This window comes from Panicum virgatum, chromosome 2K, assembly GCF_016808335.1.
Source record: "Panicum virgatum strain AP13 chromosome 2K, P.virgatum_v5, whole genome shotgun sequence".
Classification (NCBI taxonomy): domain Eukaryota; kingdom Viridiplantae; phylum Streptophyta; class Magnoliopsida; order Poales; family Poaceae; genus Panicum; species Panicum virgatum.
The window spans coordinates 53,056,291-53,072,929 of NC_053137.1; the positions used below are offsets into that span (position 1 = coordinate 53,056,291).

Below are 16,639 nucleotides of genomic sequence, written 5' to 3' on the forward strand. Positions count from 1 at the left end.
CCACAAAAAAAAATAGCGCGGAAGGGGCGATCAGGAGGAGTGATGGCGTGCGTATTTTTACACACGGAGAGAGGAGAATTTGCCAATTGTTAGGAGATGGAAAGTTGGAATAGGAAACTATTGGAGATAGTTTTTCCTTTTTTCCAAAAAAATAAAAATAGAGAAGTAGGATTGAGAACTCTTGGAGATGCTCCTATAATCCGAGACACACATCCCAGATACAGGAATGGCTGCTGCATTGACCGCGCATCGTCGACTCGTCTCGAGGATGCCAAGGCAAGAGAAAAATGACGCTTATTGTGGGCTGGACCGACATTTCAATCCGTGATGGGCTAGCCAGCCTCATAAAACGAAACCCAACTATCCCGTGCACACATGAGCCCATCAGCCACCTCACCCACCCATTTAGTCAACCAGGAAATCTCTCAAAAAAAAAGTCAATCAGGCCTACTAAGCAAAACCTCACTTCCCCGTCCCCAGCCGCCTTTTTTTCATTTTTATATTAAAAAAACAAAATTTTAAAAATATATGTCGAATAGGGAATTTTTAAAAAATGGGTGTCTATCGCACATTCAGTGGGCGACATGACCTAAATGTAAAAAAAATTACATTTAGGTCCTGGCGCCTAGGGCGCATTAAACAGTGAACTTGTAAAATCGATATAAAATCGTAGAAAAATCGGAAAAATACAAACTCAATTATTCTGGATTCTATGAAATAATATCTACAACTTTTGTTACATAAAATTTACATGAAGTATGTTGCTTGGCTTGAGGTCACAATGAATAATCGGTGGCTGACAATGATTATGAAGATAGTCCAAAGCATCGATTATATCAAAAACAATGTCTAGCCTTTGTTGTAGGCTTAGTGTATTTCTTGGAGTGGTCTTGTCAAATTTTGGGTGAAGCCAGTCATTCAAGCTACCATTTGACATGAACTCAAAAACCAATGCCTTGAACTCTTGACCTTGGTGATTGATGCTTGAGCAACATGTGGTGATCTTCATGAGACAACGATGATGCACACTTCTCAATGCCTTGCATTCAGCCACGAAACTTCTAGTTGATCCAGATTTTTCAAGTTTGAAAACCTTCACAGCGACAATAATTCCCTCAGGTGGAAAAGTGCATTTTTAGACTTCCCCAAAGCTTCCTTTTCCGAGCAAATTGGCTTCTGAAAATCCATCAGTTCCATTAGCTAATGCATCATAAGAAACTCTTTCATACTTTTCCCCAATTGTTGGTGTTACGAGTGGTCTCTTCTTTCCTCTAAACTTCTTGTAAATTAAATGAATGAGTGCAATAATTGAAGCTAAGAACAAGACTGCACTTACTGTCACCAGTCTTGGTGCCAGAGTCATCTTCTTTGTGTGATTTGTGGGGCATGGAGCTAAATGAAGCTGAGGTAGCCCACCACACAGCTCATTATTTCCAATGATTGACAGGTTAGCCAAATTTCTAAAAATTCCCTCTTTTGGTACTTCCCCTTGCAGGTTATTGAAGGATAGATCTAGTTCTGACAGTGATGTCAAATTCTGCAGAGCTGTAGGGATCGGGCCTGATAGATTGTTCTGTGCTAGATACAACACTTGCAGGTTAGGAATACTTCCAATGGCATCAGGAATAGAACCTGACAACTTATTTATGGATAGGTTTAATGCAGTCAGGCCCTTTATATTTTTCAGAAACTGAGGTATGCTTCCTTCGAACAAGTTATTGTCTAAGAAAAGTTTCTGTAATTCTGTGCATCCTACAATACTATGTGGTATCTTACCAGACAATTGATTTCCTGATAGATACAGGCTGTTAAGGTTTCCCAAGTTACCAACTTCAGAAGGAATGAAGGAGTCCTGATAGTGAATTGTTAGACAAGTCCAAGTAACTAATAGAGATGAGTGGTAGTTTGAAAATCTCCCTATACCATTCAGGTGGTTCATGTCGAGATCAAGGAATAACAAACTCCCTAGGTTGCCAAAGCTTTCTGGAATTGCCCCCTCCAAGCTGCAATTGTATGCATATAGGACAGTCAACTTTGAGAGATTTCCGATGGACGAAGGTACAACACCTGATAAGTCAGTGTTGGCCAAATATAGTTGTACCAAGCTTCCCAACTTCCCTATGCTCTCCGGAATCACCCCTGATATGGAAGTGTCCCCCACACTGAGCTTGCTAAGGTTGACCAGATTGCTGATGGTTGAGGGGATGCTTCCTGACATCCCAGTTTGATCCATGGTGAGGATTTGTAAGTTCGTTGATAGATTTACTATTGAACTTGGTATTTGCCCAGTGAGATCAGTGTTTTTGCTGATATCTAATTCCTGGAGCTTGCTGCAGTTTGACAGTGAAGTGATGAATTCCCTCCCACCCAGACCTGTCGTCTGCTTCTAGCATGTTGTCCAACAAATATAGAGTTTCCAGAGCTCGTAGTTTGCCCAGTGTGGGAGGCACATATCCACTGATCTTGTTTTGGCAGAGTATGAGATGCTGGAGTGTGGTGAGATTGGAGAATGAAGAAGGAATTGGTCCACTCAGTTGGTTTGCAGCAATTTTGAGGTACAAAATTTTGGGGAACCTGCTGCCAATGTCGGTGGGAATGCCTCCATGGAACCTATTTAGCTGGAGTTGGAATGTCTCCAAGGAAGTCAAGTTGTATAGGGAGCACGGGGGTTCGCCGTAGAGATTGTTGAAGGAGAGGTCAAGGTTCTCAAGGCCCAAGATGCCACCAAGGCCAGGAGGGATGGTGCCCTTGAGGTGGTTGTATGAAAGATAGAGGTCAGTCAGTGATGATAAGTTGGCCAATGACGCCGGGGTGGTGCCACTGAGGTTGTTGTTCATCAGGTCAAGCACCTCGAGGTGTGCTAGTTTTTCGTTGAACTCCGATGGCACACACCCATGGAGCTGGTTGAAGCTAAGGTATATGAACTTTAGGTTGGTGCCAGAACTCAGGTTGGCAGGGAGCTCACCTGAGAAGGCGTTACTGCTCAGGTCAAGGTATTGGAGGCGGCGCAAGCGACCGAGGTTGCCAGGAATGTCGCCGCGAAACCCGTTGTTGCTCAAGTCAAGTGTCCTGAGGAATGACAGGTTGCCGATAGCCGGTGAGAGGATACCGGTGAGCCCGTGGGAGGGCAGACGCAGTGCCACCACTCGCCGGTGCCTGGCCCCGCATGTCACCCCCTCCCAGCTGCAGAACACACCGGCGCCGGTACTGTTCCACGACACAAGCGGGTCGTCGTTGGTGCTGATCGCCGCGGCCTTGAAGGCGAGAAGAGCAGTCTGGTCGTCGACTTCTGTGGCTGAGAGTATCAAGGTGGACATAGAGACCACCACCAGCAGCATCAGCAGCCGTCGCATTGGCATGCCAGTTACTTTGGTGTGTAGTGTAGCCGGCGATCAACTGGTAGGTGTTGGTAACTTAGTATTATGTGTGATTGTGGGACTCACCTATGGTGCTATTTATACAATATGTGCATGCATTGATGCAACAATATGCAGAGTAAGTTCTCGAGCTGTGCTGGTGGTTGAGAGGGCAGAGGCACGCCGCGTGCGGCGCGTGAATTTCGTGGCCGGCCTGACCTGACCACCTGATGCCGGTCCGGTCACCCGTCCAGACTTCTTTCTGGACTCATTTCTGCCAGTCAACGGGTCAATGATAGATTTTTGATATCTTTTGCAAACGTGATATCCTCGTCACGTCTTAATTTGCACTCTTTTATATACCTTTAATCTGAGAGTGGGTTAGGCCAAGGTGACTTTGCGACGATGTGGCGCACCTTGACCGCGACCTAGGGTCCACACCTGCTGGTGCAGATCTTGCTTCTTTGTGCACCCAAATTGCGGAATCGACGATGAGCCGAGCACTCCATTCCACAAAATTGAGCTTCACTCCAACTCCACCACGGCATAGCCGCACCTTGCTGTTTTAGGAAAAGCATGAAGTCGCTCTACCTGTTTGGCTGATTGCTTGGCTCCAGCTCTAGGAATACGAGGATTAGGTAGGAATTGTCTATTTTACCCAGACTTGATGAATGATTGTTGTTTTAAGCGTATTGGAGTTTCATTTTAATTTTTCGGCGGCCATTGTACACATGAGCTCCTAAGATTCATCATTCATTTTGTGATAGAATCGTGCATTGTCAACAAGTATGTGTAGACATGTAGTTAAAGGCTCAAAGCATTGGTCCGATTAAAACAACGTGAAGACTTGTTACTTGCTTGCATCGCTGCCTCTCGTGACATTTCGTCGAGCGTTGTAGGGCCAATGAGCACTTCCATCAGCTAGCGGAGAGCTAATTTGCTGACCACGCCGAAGCCGGCGGCCATGGCTGCTGACCGGGGGGGGGGGGGGGGGGGCATATTTGTTAAACAAGATAAATAAAGCCCATTAAGCCCCAGCTGATATCCATTCAACATTTTATTTGGAAAAAATATTAAATCATCATTTTAAAAATATTGCATCAATAGTTTGAAAATATTGAAATAATATTTTAAAAATGTTGAACTTCAACATCCCACCTTCTTCTCTTCTTCTCTAGAGCCGTCGGCTGATGAGGCGGTGGCAGGCGGGCAGAGCAAGGGCCGTGGCGGTGGCGGGAGGGCGGAGCAGCGGGCGGTGCAGCGCGGAGCAGGCGCAGCGGTGCAGCGGGCAGAGCTCGGGGTTAGGATGAGGCGGCGGCGGCCATGGTAGGGGAGGAGGCAGCAGGAGCAGGAGGTTAAGGTTGAGGGAGATTCAATAGATAAGATTGCTTGTATGGATCTCAAATACTGAAATGTGAGGAATTTTTTTTTTTCGGAAGATGTACGGGATTTCCGGCTGACCACGCCAAAGCCGGCGGTAGGGCTGCTGGACGAGCGAAACAGGCCGCGTCCTGGCTGCCAAAGGGACCTCGGTCGCCCCAGCCTCGTCCAAAACGAAACCCAACTATCCCGTACAGCCCACCCATTTAGTCAATCAGGCCCACTAAGCAAAACCCCACTTCCCCGTCCCCAGCAGGCCCCAGCCAGCAACTCCCTCGCGCACGCGCGGCATCCCCGCCGGCCGGCTGGCAACTCCTCCCGTTCGCACCCTCCTTTCCTTCCACGGCGAGAGCCAAAACTGGCAACGGCATTCCTATAAGCATGCGCCCCTGCTTGCTCCGGCCGACGCCCCCTCTCCCCCCGATCCCCCGCTCCGCCGCACCCTAGCCGTCTCGGGCGCGTAGATCCATCGGACGCGGCGCTCGCCGGCCCCGAGGAGAGATGGCCTCCCTGAACTCCCGGCCGCTCCCCGCGGGTCTCGCGGCCCAGCAGCAGGGCGCGGCGACCGCGCCGCAGTCGCCGCGAGGCGCCCCGGGGTTCGCCGTGGCGGCGGCGGAGAAGCAGGGCGCGGCAATGGTGGCGGCGCCGCCGTACCCGCGAGGCGGCGCTCCCGGGTTCGCGGTGGTGCCTCAGGGGGCCGCGCCCGCGTCCCCGCAGGGCCCTCCAGGGTTTTGGGTGGCGCCTCAGCAGAGCGCGCCGGCGCCGTCGCAAGTTGCTCCCGTGGTGGCGCCGCTGCAGGGCGCGATCGGGATGGCTCCACAGCAGCAGCAGCAGCATTTCGCGCCTGTGATGGTGCCCGGCTCCCAGCAAGGTATGCAGATGGCCGTGCAGCCGGCGTCCATGGCTATGATGATGGCCTCGATGTCCCAGCAAGCCCAGGCACAGGCCATGGCTGCACACCAGCCAGCGCAAGGCATGGCGCCATCACAGTCTCTGCCCACGTACCTTCTGTCGATGATGCAGATGCAGCAAGCTCAAGCGGGGCACATGATGGAAACTCCACCTCTGCCGCTTGGCCCTCCGCCATTGGTACAGCAGCAGCAGCAGCAGCAGCCTTCACAGGCCGATCCAGCGATGACGGCTCAACCCCCTCTGCCGCTCAGACCCCCACCGGTGATGCTGCAACAACAGACTGCACAAGGAGGCCCGGTGATGATGACACAATCACCTTTGCCATTCAGCTCTCCATCAGTGATGCTGCCGCAAAATCCACAGATCAATCAGATGATGATGGGACAGCCACAATTGTCTGCTCTACCATGCAAGCGCCAACGTGTTGACCAATACGGTTCGTGATCAACATTCCAGTTATTCCTGATTATCGTTTTGTTTGAGTGCTAACAATATGTTTGTTGTGTAAATGAGGACTAGGAACATAAGTCATAAGCATAGCATATACCTAACTTAGCCTATGTTTCCTGCTTAATCCTGCGAAAAGTAGTTGCAAGGAGATCTATGAGACGTCAGTGTTGCTTTGTCTTGGAGCTTCTTAAGCATAGAGATTACTTTAAGCATATCTTTTGGATTTGTTGGAGAAGGTTTGGAGATACGTGTGGTGTAGCACATCTGCATTTTCAGTTCAGGTTTAAATTTTAAGGTTCTAGTTCTACTATTATTTTGTTGAGAGGAACTTTTTAATGCCTTTTTGATGACCAACAACTTTAAGTCACGAATTTACATCCAGAGAATTTAGATCCAGGAGGGATAGAGTCCGGAACGAAGTTATTCGGGATAGGGTCGGAGTGGCACCAATTGAGGAGAAACTTACCCAACATCGGCTGAGATGGTTTGGACATGTCCAACGAAGGCCTCCTGAGGCGCCGGTGCGTAATTGGGTTCTTGAGCGGGTCGATAATGTAAAGAGGGGTAGAGGTAGACCTAAACTGACGTGGGATGAGTCGGTTAAGAGAGACCTTAGGGATTGGAATATCTCTAAAGAGATAGCTTTGGATAGGAGCGCTTGGAGACTAGCAATTAATGTGCCTGAACCTTGAACATATTTCTTTCGGGTTTCATCTCTAGCCTACCCCAACTTGCTTGGGAAAAAAAGTCTATGTTGTTGTTGTTGTTGTATTTCTGGATGGTTTCTCTTAAGATTTGCACTCTCCTGTTCACTTACTTTGTGCGATATTAAAAAGATACTTATGTGGATCTAGTTGGTTTGGCTTAGGCATTGCACTCCCCTACATTGTTTTGCGCAATTACTTCCTGCAGCTATTGAACATGACAATAAAGTTTGTCCCTTTTCCTCTTTGTATTGAGACTTCCAAATTCCAATTTGTTGGGACTTTTTACAACCCCTACACACATCAGCATTATGATCGCTTACTTGGTTATGTTTAGATTTTTTTTGTCTTGACAAAGATATTTGTTTCTGTTGCCTTGATCCCCCTTTTTACTTTGGCCGTGTTTAGATGGGCCCTGAAAAAAATTTCATGAAAACTTTTTGGCTCTTTGACCACTAATTAGAGATATTAAATAAAGTCTAATTACGAAACCACCTCCACAACTATGGCACTGTAGCTAATGAGGCCGTTGAATGTACGATAGGATGATGATTAGGCGCGGTTACTGCAGCATCAATGTAGCCAATCATGATGGAACTTGGCTTATTAGATCCGTCTCGAAAAATTACACCCATCCGTGAAAATGTTTCGCAAATAAACTTCGTTTAGTACTCCATGCATGCATTCGTCTTTTTGTGAAAAAATTTTCACCGTGTCATCCAAACACGGCCTTTCTTTCGGCTTGCCTCTTGAATGGATGCAAGAAAAACAACTTGAGACTAGTGGCACTGTGGCAGAGCTTGGGCCGAATTACAGCTGGAGCCAGTGAAGCTAATTGGAATGCAGGAGGGAGCAAAATCAGAGAAAAATTAACATAGCGGGCTTTAGTTCTAGTGGAGTTTTCTTGGGCCAGGGGGTTGGTCTATTTTGGTCTCAACAATCAGCTCCTGCTTTAGGCTATCATATTTCATATGGTTATGAATGACTTAATGAAATCTATGCATTGTGGTTTGGGCATGAAGCTAATTTAGTGTTTTGTATAAACTTCTTGTAGACAATCCTTATGGACAGCATATGACAGGCCATCAGCAGGAAACAACAATATTCAATACAGCAATGGGACAATCTTTTGGGCCTAACTTACACAATGAGGTAACATAGGGTATATTTGCCTTTTGTTTTTAAAAGAATCAGAGTAGCAGCTCGTTACTAGATTTTAAAGTGTTGTATCTTAACGTTTCCCTGGTGAATTGTTACAGTTTTCTTCTTTTGGTGCGTCTATGCCCTCCTCTCTTCCTAAAGATGCAACAAGCACCGTTTATGTTGACGGTCTCCCTAACAACTGTACAAGACGGGAAGTTGCACGTATCCTTGTGTTGATGATTTCTTTCTAATATTTTTCTGAGTTTCAATTCTTTTTTCCACTGGTGAACTATACCATACATTCATGTGCTGTCAATCCATGTGTTCTATTCTGTGTTTCATCCTTCATTATTAAGGTGATTGGCCCCCATTGACTATTTTTCTTAGATATCTTTCGCCAATATATGGGGTTCCGCGAAGTGCGATTGGTCAACAAAGGGTCTAGTAGACATGCAATATGCTTTGTTGATTTTGCTACTCCTACGCATGCTTTTCTCGCTATGAGAACTCTCCAAGGTGAATATAACACTTTTTCTATATATGTTGTTCCATCTTTAGCTGTACCTATGAGAAATCTAACTTAGTACAATTGGAAAAGCAGTATAGAAACATCACTCCGTGTCAGATGACATGTTGTGTCAAGGGCCACATTTAGTGATACTTTTGCAAGTTATTTTTCAACTCAGTGATGCTTGTGAATGGCATTAAGCAGTATTTCTACTTAAGTACTTGCCGTATCTAGTGCTGTTATCTTTTAGTTCACACACCTTCACTGCTCTTATTGAGCAATAGTTCCCACTTCTACATATGCTTCTTTATTGCCAGCAGCTCCTAAGAGTCTGAGATGATGTAGAAAGCCATGTTTTCAAATCGTCTAGTCGAACCTAGTCGCCATGGGACCGATCAGACGACTAGTCGCGATTAGTCGTCGATCAGGCCGATTAGTCGAGCTTAGTCGGTCCTCGTCGTCCTATGTGTCCCAGGACCGATATGGTATATGTACTACATATTACTTAATAAAAAGCAAGTATGAAGGAAACAATAATGGTCGATTTTTCACTTATTTGTGAGAGATGATTTGTGAACTGCCCAGAACTCTGTATTCCTGTCCCATAGTCCATATTCCTGTCTCTCAGCCTCTATATACCAAAAACCTAATGGGCCACCTTGCCAGCCCATCACCGGCCGAGGCCCACAACTCAAACAGCCCACAAAACAATCTCAAGTCTGATCGTTTTCCAACCTGATCGTGCGACTAATCGCGACTAGTCGACGACTAGTCGGACGACTAGAAAACTAGTCGCCCAGACCTACTCGGTGTCCCTTATCGGGGTCACCGGACCGATAAGCCCGACTAATCGCGACTAGTCGGACGACTAGATAACATGGGTAGAAAGATTTTCCTTGATTGGTTTGTGCAGTAGAGAGCATTCTTAGCCACTCTAATTTTGGTGTAGTTGATCATTCTGAATATCTTGTTGTATCTTGCATGTTTGTGGTTTGATAGAGCAATGATCTATCAGTTGTTCATACCTTTTTTTTCCTAGTTGGCTTTGTGGGCCATACGTAAGCAATCTGCACATCGACAAATAAGATATAAAGCAACGCTAGCTATATCTGACAATTCTTATGTATGCTTGGAGCACAAAGTAAAAAAGAATTGATTAATTAGATTTGATTACATAGCTAGATTCCATAGCTTAAGGACAATCCCAGTGGAAGGCTTCATATTATTGTTTCCAAGAGTGCCACGTTAACAAAATAGCGAAGAAATCATGGTTTAACTCCTTCAATGCATTATTTCATTTTTTTATTTCATGGGCTCCCACGGGACTTCATTCTGACTCGTCAATAGTTGGAGACAGTGTTGAGGTGATCTCATCTATACGAATCTGCTTCATTTTCTCTCATCTTTACCTCTTTTCCGCATTATAAAAAAAATCCTAAGTGGCTTGCAATTAAATGAGAATGAAACGAGTGGCCTAAGGAAATTAGAGTCATTCTTTGTCAAGATATTTATGTACACTGGCTGGTAGCTACTTGTGATTCCTTATTTGATAGCACTTAAGCATCAATATTTATGGCATAATGTTTAAATCTGGTTAATTAATCACTTTAAGGCTATGACTGCATAATTTACTGTGGGTTTTGCATACCTTGCTATAATTTCCCCTTTTAGCACACTTGCCTCATCTACTATTTGCAAATATGCCAGTTTTGTAGCATAAGGTCAACGCTTGCTAGGCTGCATCTTTGAACCAATTATGTTCTTATTGCAGGTTATAAGTTCGACGAACAGGATCCTAATTCACGCATTTTGAACCTACAGTTCTCTCACTCTCCTCGCATGAGCTCACATGGTGGGTACTAGTCACTAAATTGTTCTACACCATCCTGTTATTTTGACATGGAAAGCAGCAGCCGATCTTGCTTCTGTCAGTCATTAGCATGAAAGAACAACTCAGCCGATCTTGCTTCTGTCTGCCATTAGCATGAAAGAACAACTCGACTGTGATTTAGGCTTTGGCTTATAACACTCTGACAAACCTACCTATGTTACAACTGACACCAGTACTTGACTGCTGAAGGTTACCTTACTAGTTACTATATGATATTACTATAGTTGCTGTGGCGCATTGTAACAGCAAGTACGTTACAGTGAATTTCAAACTCTTTGAGCCACCTGGTAGTATTGATGCTTTGTGCTTTTGCTGGTTCTGATGTTCTTCAGTTGTCCACTGTTTACTTGTTTTCGCCAAGCTAGTAGATTGAGGTTGCCCCGTTTTTTGTCAGAAAAATGTGACTGAATTATCTGGCAGGATGCTAGAAGTATTTTGCAGGTGTCTTGGTGGTTCCAGCCTGTTTCCGTAACACACTACAGTAATTAGCATGGTTGCCAGGCCCATTTTGTTGTAAGTGAATTCCTGATAGTTGGATGCAGGCGACACTTTTTACATGGACTGCGAACATTTTAATCCAACTAGTGCTGAATTGGATGGTGGCAGATGGCACCACTCTTTTAGATGGACTGCACATTGTCATGCTTTGTACTTCATATCATTTTTGTACTTTGTTGCAGGATGATGGTGGTTTTCTCAGCTAAGTGTTGAGTCCTGTTTGCTGTCCAAACCAAAGTTTTTTTTTGGTTAAGTATTGGATACTGTATAATTAAGTGGTGGCAATGGTAATTTTTTTAAGAAACTTCATCGACTCAGTTGTCCTAACATATTTTCTCACCATACTCTCCTAATTTACCGATTACAAAAGTTTTAAGAAAATTTCTGAAGATGAGTCTCCAAGCACGTACCCGGACGACAGTGACCAGGCATCAGGAGCAGATGGATCTCTTCACTCCACACCCACTGCGGCGCTGTCCTCGCAGCTAGAAAGAAGCTCAGTGTGTGTGTGTATACATTGTATATCTATATCATTCTACACATAGAATGCACCCAGGCCAACCGGCGCGCCTGGTCCGAGCAGGAACCACCGCGCGCGCCCACTGGTCCGATTAACCGCACCCCCGCTCCCCAATTAACCGCACCCCACGTTCCCATATTTTTCGAAAGCACCGTTTCTTTTTGCTTCCGCCGCGCCGCCGCCTCGCCCCTCGTTGATTCCGCCGCGCCTACGCATCGCCGCGCCGCCTTGTCCGCCGGCATCGATTCCGTGGGGCGGAGCAAGCAGGAGCGGAGCAAGCAGGGGTGGAGGAAGCGTTGCCGCGAGGGAGGGATTCCGCGCGTTGCCCCTCGCCGCATTTTGCTTCATTCGCGGGTCCGCGCTCGCCGAGGCTTCGCCGGCGTGGTAAGTCTTGCGCTCCCATCCCCCTCACCCCCGATCCTCCACCACACATGCGCTTAAAATTAATTCGCCTTCCACTGCTCCAATGCCCCCTCACCTCGACCCTCAACCACATTTGGGCTCACAATCACATTTGCGGAAGCGGAAGCGGCAAGCGGGGCGCAGAGGCTGCAGCGGCGGCGAGCAGCATAGCGTGGCTGCGGCGGCATTGAGCGGCGTGGTGCGGAGGCTGCTCGTCGGCGTCCTCGAGCGGCCGGGGGTGCGGCACCGGTGAAGGAGTGCGGCGGGGCGAGCGGCCGCCGTGGTCTCCACACACCCGCCTGGGCCCTTCGCGCACCGAGCGGGTTTCCAGATGCCGGCGTTCTCCCCCATCCTTTTGAATTTGACCCTTGCACCTCGATCTGTGGGAATGCTGCCTGAAAGCATCCCTACTCTGCGCCGTCCGTCCCCTGCATGGTTCTGACGAGCAGCAGGTTAAAGAAGCGTCCTGATCCTTCACGTGGTACTCCGGTGAGCATCACACCGCATCATTTTTCTAATTTTTGCAATCCTCTAATCTGGAATTCATATCTATATGTATGCTCAATTGAAAATGAACACGCTGATTCCATCAAACTGGTCGCAGCGACACTGACAAATTAGTGGGAATAGTGAGCGTAATGCTCAATATCCAAAATCACATGCCCATTTTAATTTATTACTGAATATTTCGATGCTCTAAACCACACTCAACGTTTGCTAGTTAGGCCAGTAGTTTTGTTAGGATTTAGTATCAGTAATTTGTTAGATTTAGTAGTTAGTCTAGTTTTTTTTATTGCTAAGCACTGATGATATATGAATCGAGTAGTTAGTCTAGTAGTTCTGTAAGTATTTTTATTTTTTTCAGTTCAGTAATTTTGTTAATGCAAGCATAATTATTCTTTTTATTGCTTACTTTAGGCTCAATACTTTAGTCTAGGATCAGTAATTTTCGGTCATTGCTGTGCTTTGAGTTAGTACAGTACTTCAGTAGCTACTACTGGACTACTGGATCAAACAACGAAATACTAGACTACTAAACTACATGAGGTTGAATAGATGAGATTGAATAGAGCTCAATCACGAAAACTACAGGAACTAAAAAAATTACTGAACTCGTGCAATTTTTTATATTTAGTAACTCAACATAGTTTGAATAGGCTATTTACTGAACCATCTAAAGCAAGATACTGATTTCCATGCCATAAACTACCAACTCAAACACATGAGTTAGTATAGTAGTTATATTTAGCATCTAGTGTCAGTAATTTTTTTTGCTAGTTTAGCAATACAAAGGCTTGTTTTGCTAAGACTAAGTAATATTCCCAACACTACTGTTTTATCGGAAATTATTGAATGTTGATGCTCAAAATTGAGTAGTTAGGCCAGTAGTATCAGTAATTTATTAGGTTTAGTTGTTAGACCAGTATTTTTTTCCGATTCCGAGCACTGATGATGTGAACTGAGTAGGTAGTTTAGTAGTTCAGTAATGAAATACTAGACTATCGAACTAGTAGTTCAGTAATGAAATACTAGGCTATCGAACTACACGAGATTGAAATAGAGCTCAGTAACCAAAACTAATGAGCTCAATCATCTCATGAATCATCTAGAGCCAGATACTCAACATAGTTTGAATAGACTAATTACTAAATCATCTACGCAATTTTTGTTCCATATATATGTTCTAGGTTTTCTTGGGGTATATTGGAAATGAAGACACGTTGATCCCATCAAGCTAGTCGTTAAGTAAGCAACGACGCTAACAAATTGAGGTGAGAACAACATGAGTAATGTTTAATACTCAAAATCACCCCATTTTTATTGGTGATTACTGAATATTTTTTATGCTCTAAACAGTGCTCAATGTTAGGTAGTTAGGCTAGTAGCTTTTGTTAGGATTTAGTATCAGTAATTTTTTAGGTTTCGTAGGTAGCCCAGTATTTTTTTTATTACTGATGCTTGATGATAAAGAACTAAACCTCAATTCTGTTGGATATGGGGTATGGTCACCCTACCGCCCTCGCTTACGGTATGTGTTCAGTAATCCAGTAATATTTACAAATATCAGTAATCTCTGAATTCCCTAGAATTTCTTGCTTATTTTTCAGTAATTCTTTGTAAACCAGTAATGCTATGTAGCACTCTAGTTATTCTCAGTAAAGCAGTAACCCGATAATTCAGTATCCTGCGGGTCTTGCTCCGTTTTTGTCAATGATCTTTTCAAAGTTTTACTAGTGGCAGGTTCATGTGGCATGACACCCTTTTCCAACTCTATCACCTCATGCACATGATAGTGATAGTACTGGACTTCACAAGGGAGGGGGTTCCAAGTGAAGACTAAGAGGCCTCAATTGTATTTTTAAGATTTTTTTTGAAGGCGGCATGATACAGTTAATTGTGACTAATATTTGTACATATGTGTAGCCTGGACAATACATGTATATGTTTGGATTCAGTAATCCATAGAAGCCTTTTTATTTCTGCAGTATGCACTTCTCCATTATTTCTCTGGTGTTGCTGGTGAATCATTATTTTCTAGTAACACCCCTGTACATGCTTGGATTCAGTAATAGAGAGATCCAGTTATTCAGTATTCTTTATGTACATACAGTAATTTTCTGTTCACATTTTTTGGTGACTCGAGACTTTTTCACCTACACCGTTTTTTACATTGGATGGATTCAACAAAATGAGATCCAATTATTCAGTACTTTTTATATACAGATCCAGTAATACATATGCATACGTAGATTCAGTAATCAATATAGATCCAGTTAGTTAGTATTCATTCAGTAATCAATATAGATCCAGTTAGTTAGTATTCCACGCAGGCCAGTAATTATTACAAATTTGAAGGGGGGGATGGGATGATTTTCTATGATTTCAGTATTTTTGGATGTATATATAACCCCTGTGTTTTGATTCACTTACTGAGAGACTTAGAAAAAACTATTCAGCTGATGTTTGGATCCAGCAATCGAGAACGCCTATTCAGTATTTTATGCAATTTGTAGTTTAGTATTTTATGCAATTTGTAGTAATTTCTTCAGTTATTTAGTATTATATACGTTCAGTAATTTTGTTATTTTCTTACATGATTTTTTACGTTCAACAATGGTGTACCAGCAATTACTCAATATTTTTTATGCGGATCCATTTATGCTTATGCATGTCAACTCAGTACTTCGTAAATGCGGTAGTTCAGTATTTTGAATCATTGAATTCAACAATGGTGCAGGCCCTTCATTCCCCTGCCGTTCTAGCACAACTTTCGCATTGTGACCCCCTCGAACAAGTAATTGAATTGTTGTCTATTCTTCCTTGTCCTATTCTTTCTTGATAGGAAAACCAACAAGCTTGATATATACTCTGTAGAACTCATCATATGCAACATCTAATGTTTTTTTGAACTATTGAAAAAATACTAAACTACTGAACCAGCAATCGATGACTAAGAACAAAACCAAAAATCATGCTATAAACTACTGAACTCAACACGGCAAAACACACGGAGAGAAGTTACATCTGGAGGTGGAATAGCTCAATTACTGAAAGGAGAAGTCGAATGTTTTAGTAATTTTCTACCCCCAAATCTGCTCACCCTATTACAGCCTCCTTGCGGCCTCGGCATGGCGGCACACGCCGCCGCTGCTCACTCCCCACTCCCCCCCCCCCCACACACAAGCAGGTCCCACCGCCGGCTACCGAGCAGCAGGTTCGTGCAGACCGCGTCACCACCACCCGCGGGTCCTCGAGCATCCGGCTCTCTGAGAGCTTGCACCTCCCGCTGCCACGGCTTGCTTCAACGAGATCATCAAGCTTGAGCGCCTGTCAATTATTCCACTGCAGTTTGTTGGCCGGCCCGTCACCGCCAATCCCGCCTGCTGCGCAGCTGCCTCCCCCCACGCCGCCCCATCTTGCAGCAGGCTCCGCCCCCATCTACTCTTCGCGCCGCTGCTACTGGCCACACCGCCGCCGCCGCCGCGCGCAATCGGAGAAGGCTGGCACTCGCGGCTCGTTCTTTGCAGATTACCGCTGCCCCTGGCCCGTGCGCCGTCGATTCGGAGAAGGCTCGCACTCACCGCTCGCTGCGCAGAGCGCGCTCGCGACTCGTGCTCACGAATCGTCGCGACTGCTGCAGGCCTGCGCGCCGTCGATGGGGCCCGCGCGCCGCAGCTCCCACCAGCCCCGCGCTCTGCTGTCGTCGCCGTCGTGCGCACCCGCAGCTCCCACTGGCCCTACGCGCCGCCGATCCAGGGAGGTCTCGCACTCGTCGCTCGCGGCGTTCCGCGCCGCTCGCAACTCGTGCTCGTGAAGGAAGAAGCTGGACAGGTGGGGGACGGGGCGGAGCGGTGGGGTTATCGGGTTCGTTGGTTAGCTGGCTGGATGTTTTGGGTTGGTTGGGTGTAAAATCCTATTCTACACCTAGAGTGTAGAATAGCGCTATATATATATGTTCTCTCATATCTTAATCTCTCCTTCTCCCTTCCCCGGACCTCTCTCTCTTTGTCTCCCATCACGCTCATCTCCCCCTCCCCCCCGCCCTCCGCACCGCCACTCGCGACCTCGCCTCCTCGGCCACCGACGAATCCACTGTGTGACCTCTCCTTTTCCTCGCCGACAGCCTCCTTCGCTAGCGACCTCTCCTTTCCAATGTCGACGGCCTCCCTGTGCGGCTCCGCCCTTTGTCACCGACAACGGCACCCATCCCTACCTTTAGCGGGGAAAGCTATTCATCGCGCGCGCGGGTGGCAGCGAAGCTGCCGCAGAAGCACCGCAACGCGCCCTGTTCATCTTCCCCGGCGAGCTCCGGCCGGGGTTCGGACCCTTCAAGTTCCGGGTTGCCGGGTCCTGTGGCCTCCGGCGGCCTTAGAA

The 16,639-nt window shown here is 46.0% G+C and overlaps 2 protein-coding genes and 1 long non-coding RNA gene across 6 annotated transcripts; 2 read left to right on the top strand and 1 right to left on the bottom strand.

Annotated features, from left to right (window-relative positions):
* Positions 1-676: 676 nt before the first annotated feature.
* LOC120684905 (receptor kinase-like protein Xa21) lies at positions 677-3,410 on the bottom strand. The gene is made up of 2 exons (XM_039966770.1): positions 2,966-3,410; positions 677-1,176 (listed from the first exon to the last, which is right to left on the bottom strand). The coding sequence occupies exons 1-2, from the start codon at positions 3,357-3,359 to the stop codon at positions 1,136-1,138; spliced, it is 435 nt and encodes a 144-aa protein (XP_039822704.1). The 5' UTR covers positions 3,360-3,410; the 3' UTR covers positions 677-1,135.
* Positions 3,411-4,983: 1,573 nt separating this feature from the next.
* Positions 4,984-10,666, top strand: LOC120684912 (mediator of RNA polymerase II transcription subunit 15-like). 4 transcript variants are annotated; one of them, XR_005679417.1, is made up of 6 exons: positions 4,984-6,084; positions 7,857-7,954; positions 8,062-8,167; positions 8,302-8,461; positions 9,801-9,817; positions 10,225-10,666. XR_005679417.1 is itself a non-coding variant. In XM_039966780.1 (6 exons), exons 1-6 carry the CDS (start codon positions 5,238-5,240, stop codon positions 10,264-10,266), a joined length of 1,239 nt encoding a protein of 412 aa, XP_039822714.1. In that variant the 5' UTR covers positions 4,986-5,237; the 3' UTR covers positions 10,267-10,666. The 4 variants fall into 4 exon arrangements, 2 of the variants coding, with proteins under 2 accessions (XP_039822714.1, XP_039822712.1); XM_039966780.1 differs by having other exon boundaries at positions 4,986-6,084; positions 8,333-8,461; XR_005679416.1 differs by lacking the exon at positions 9,801-9,817 and having other exon boundaries at positions 4,985-6,084.
* An 848-nt stretch (positions 10,667-11,514) lies between these two features.
* On the top strand, positions 11,515-14,357 carry LOC120684925. Its single transcript, XR_005679418.1, has 2 exons — positions 11,515-12,253; positions 13,453-14,357. It is a non-coding gene; the product is annotated as an uncharacterized LOC120684925 (long non-coding RNA).
* The last annotated feature ends 2,282 nt before the right edge of the window (positions 14,358-16,639 follow it).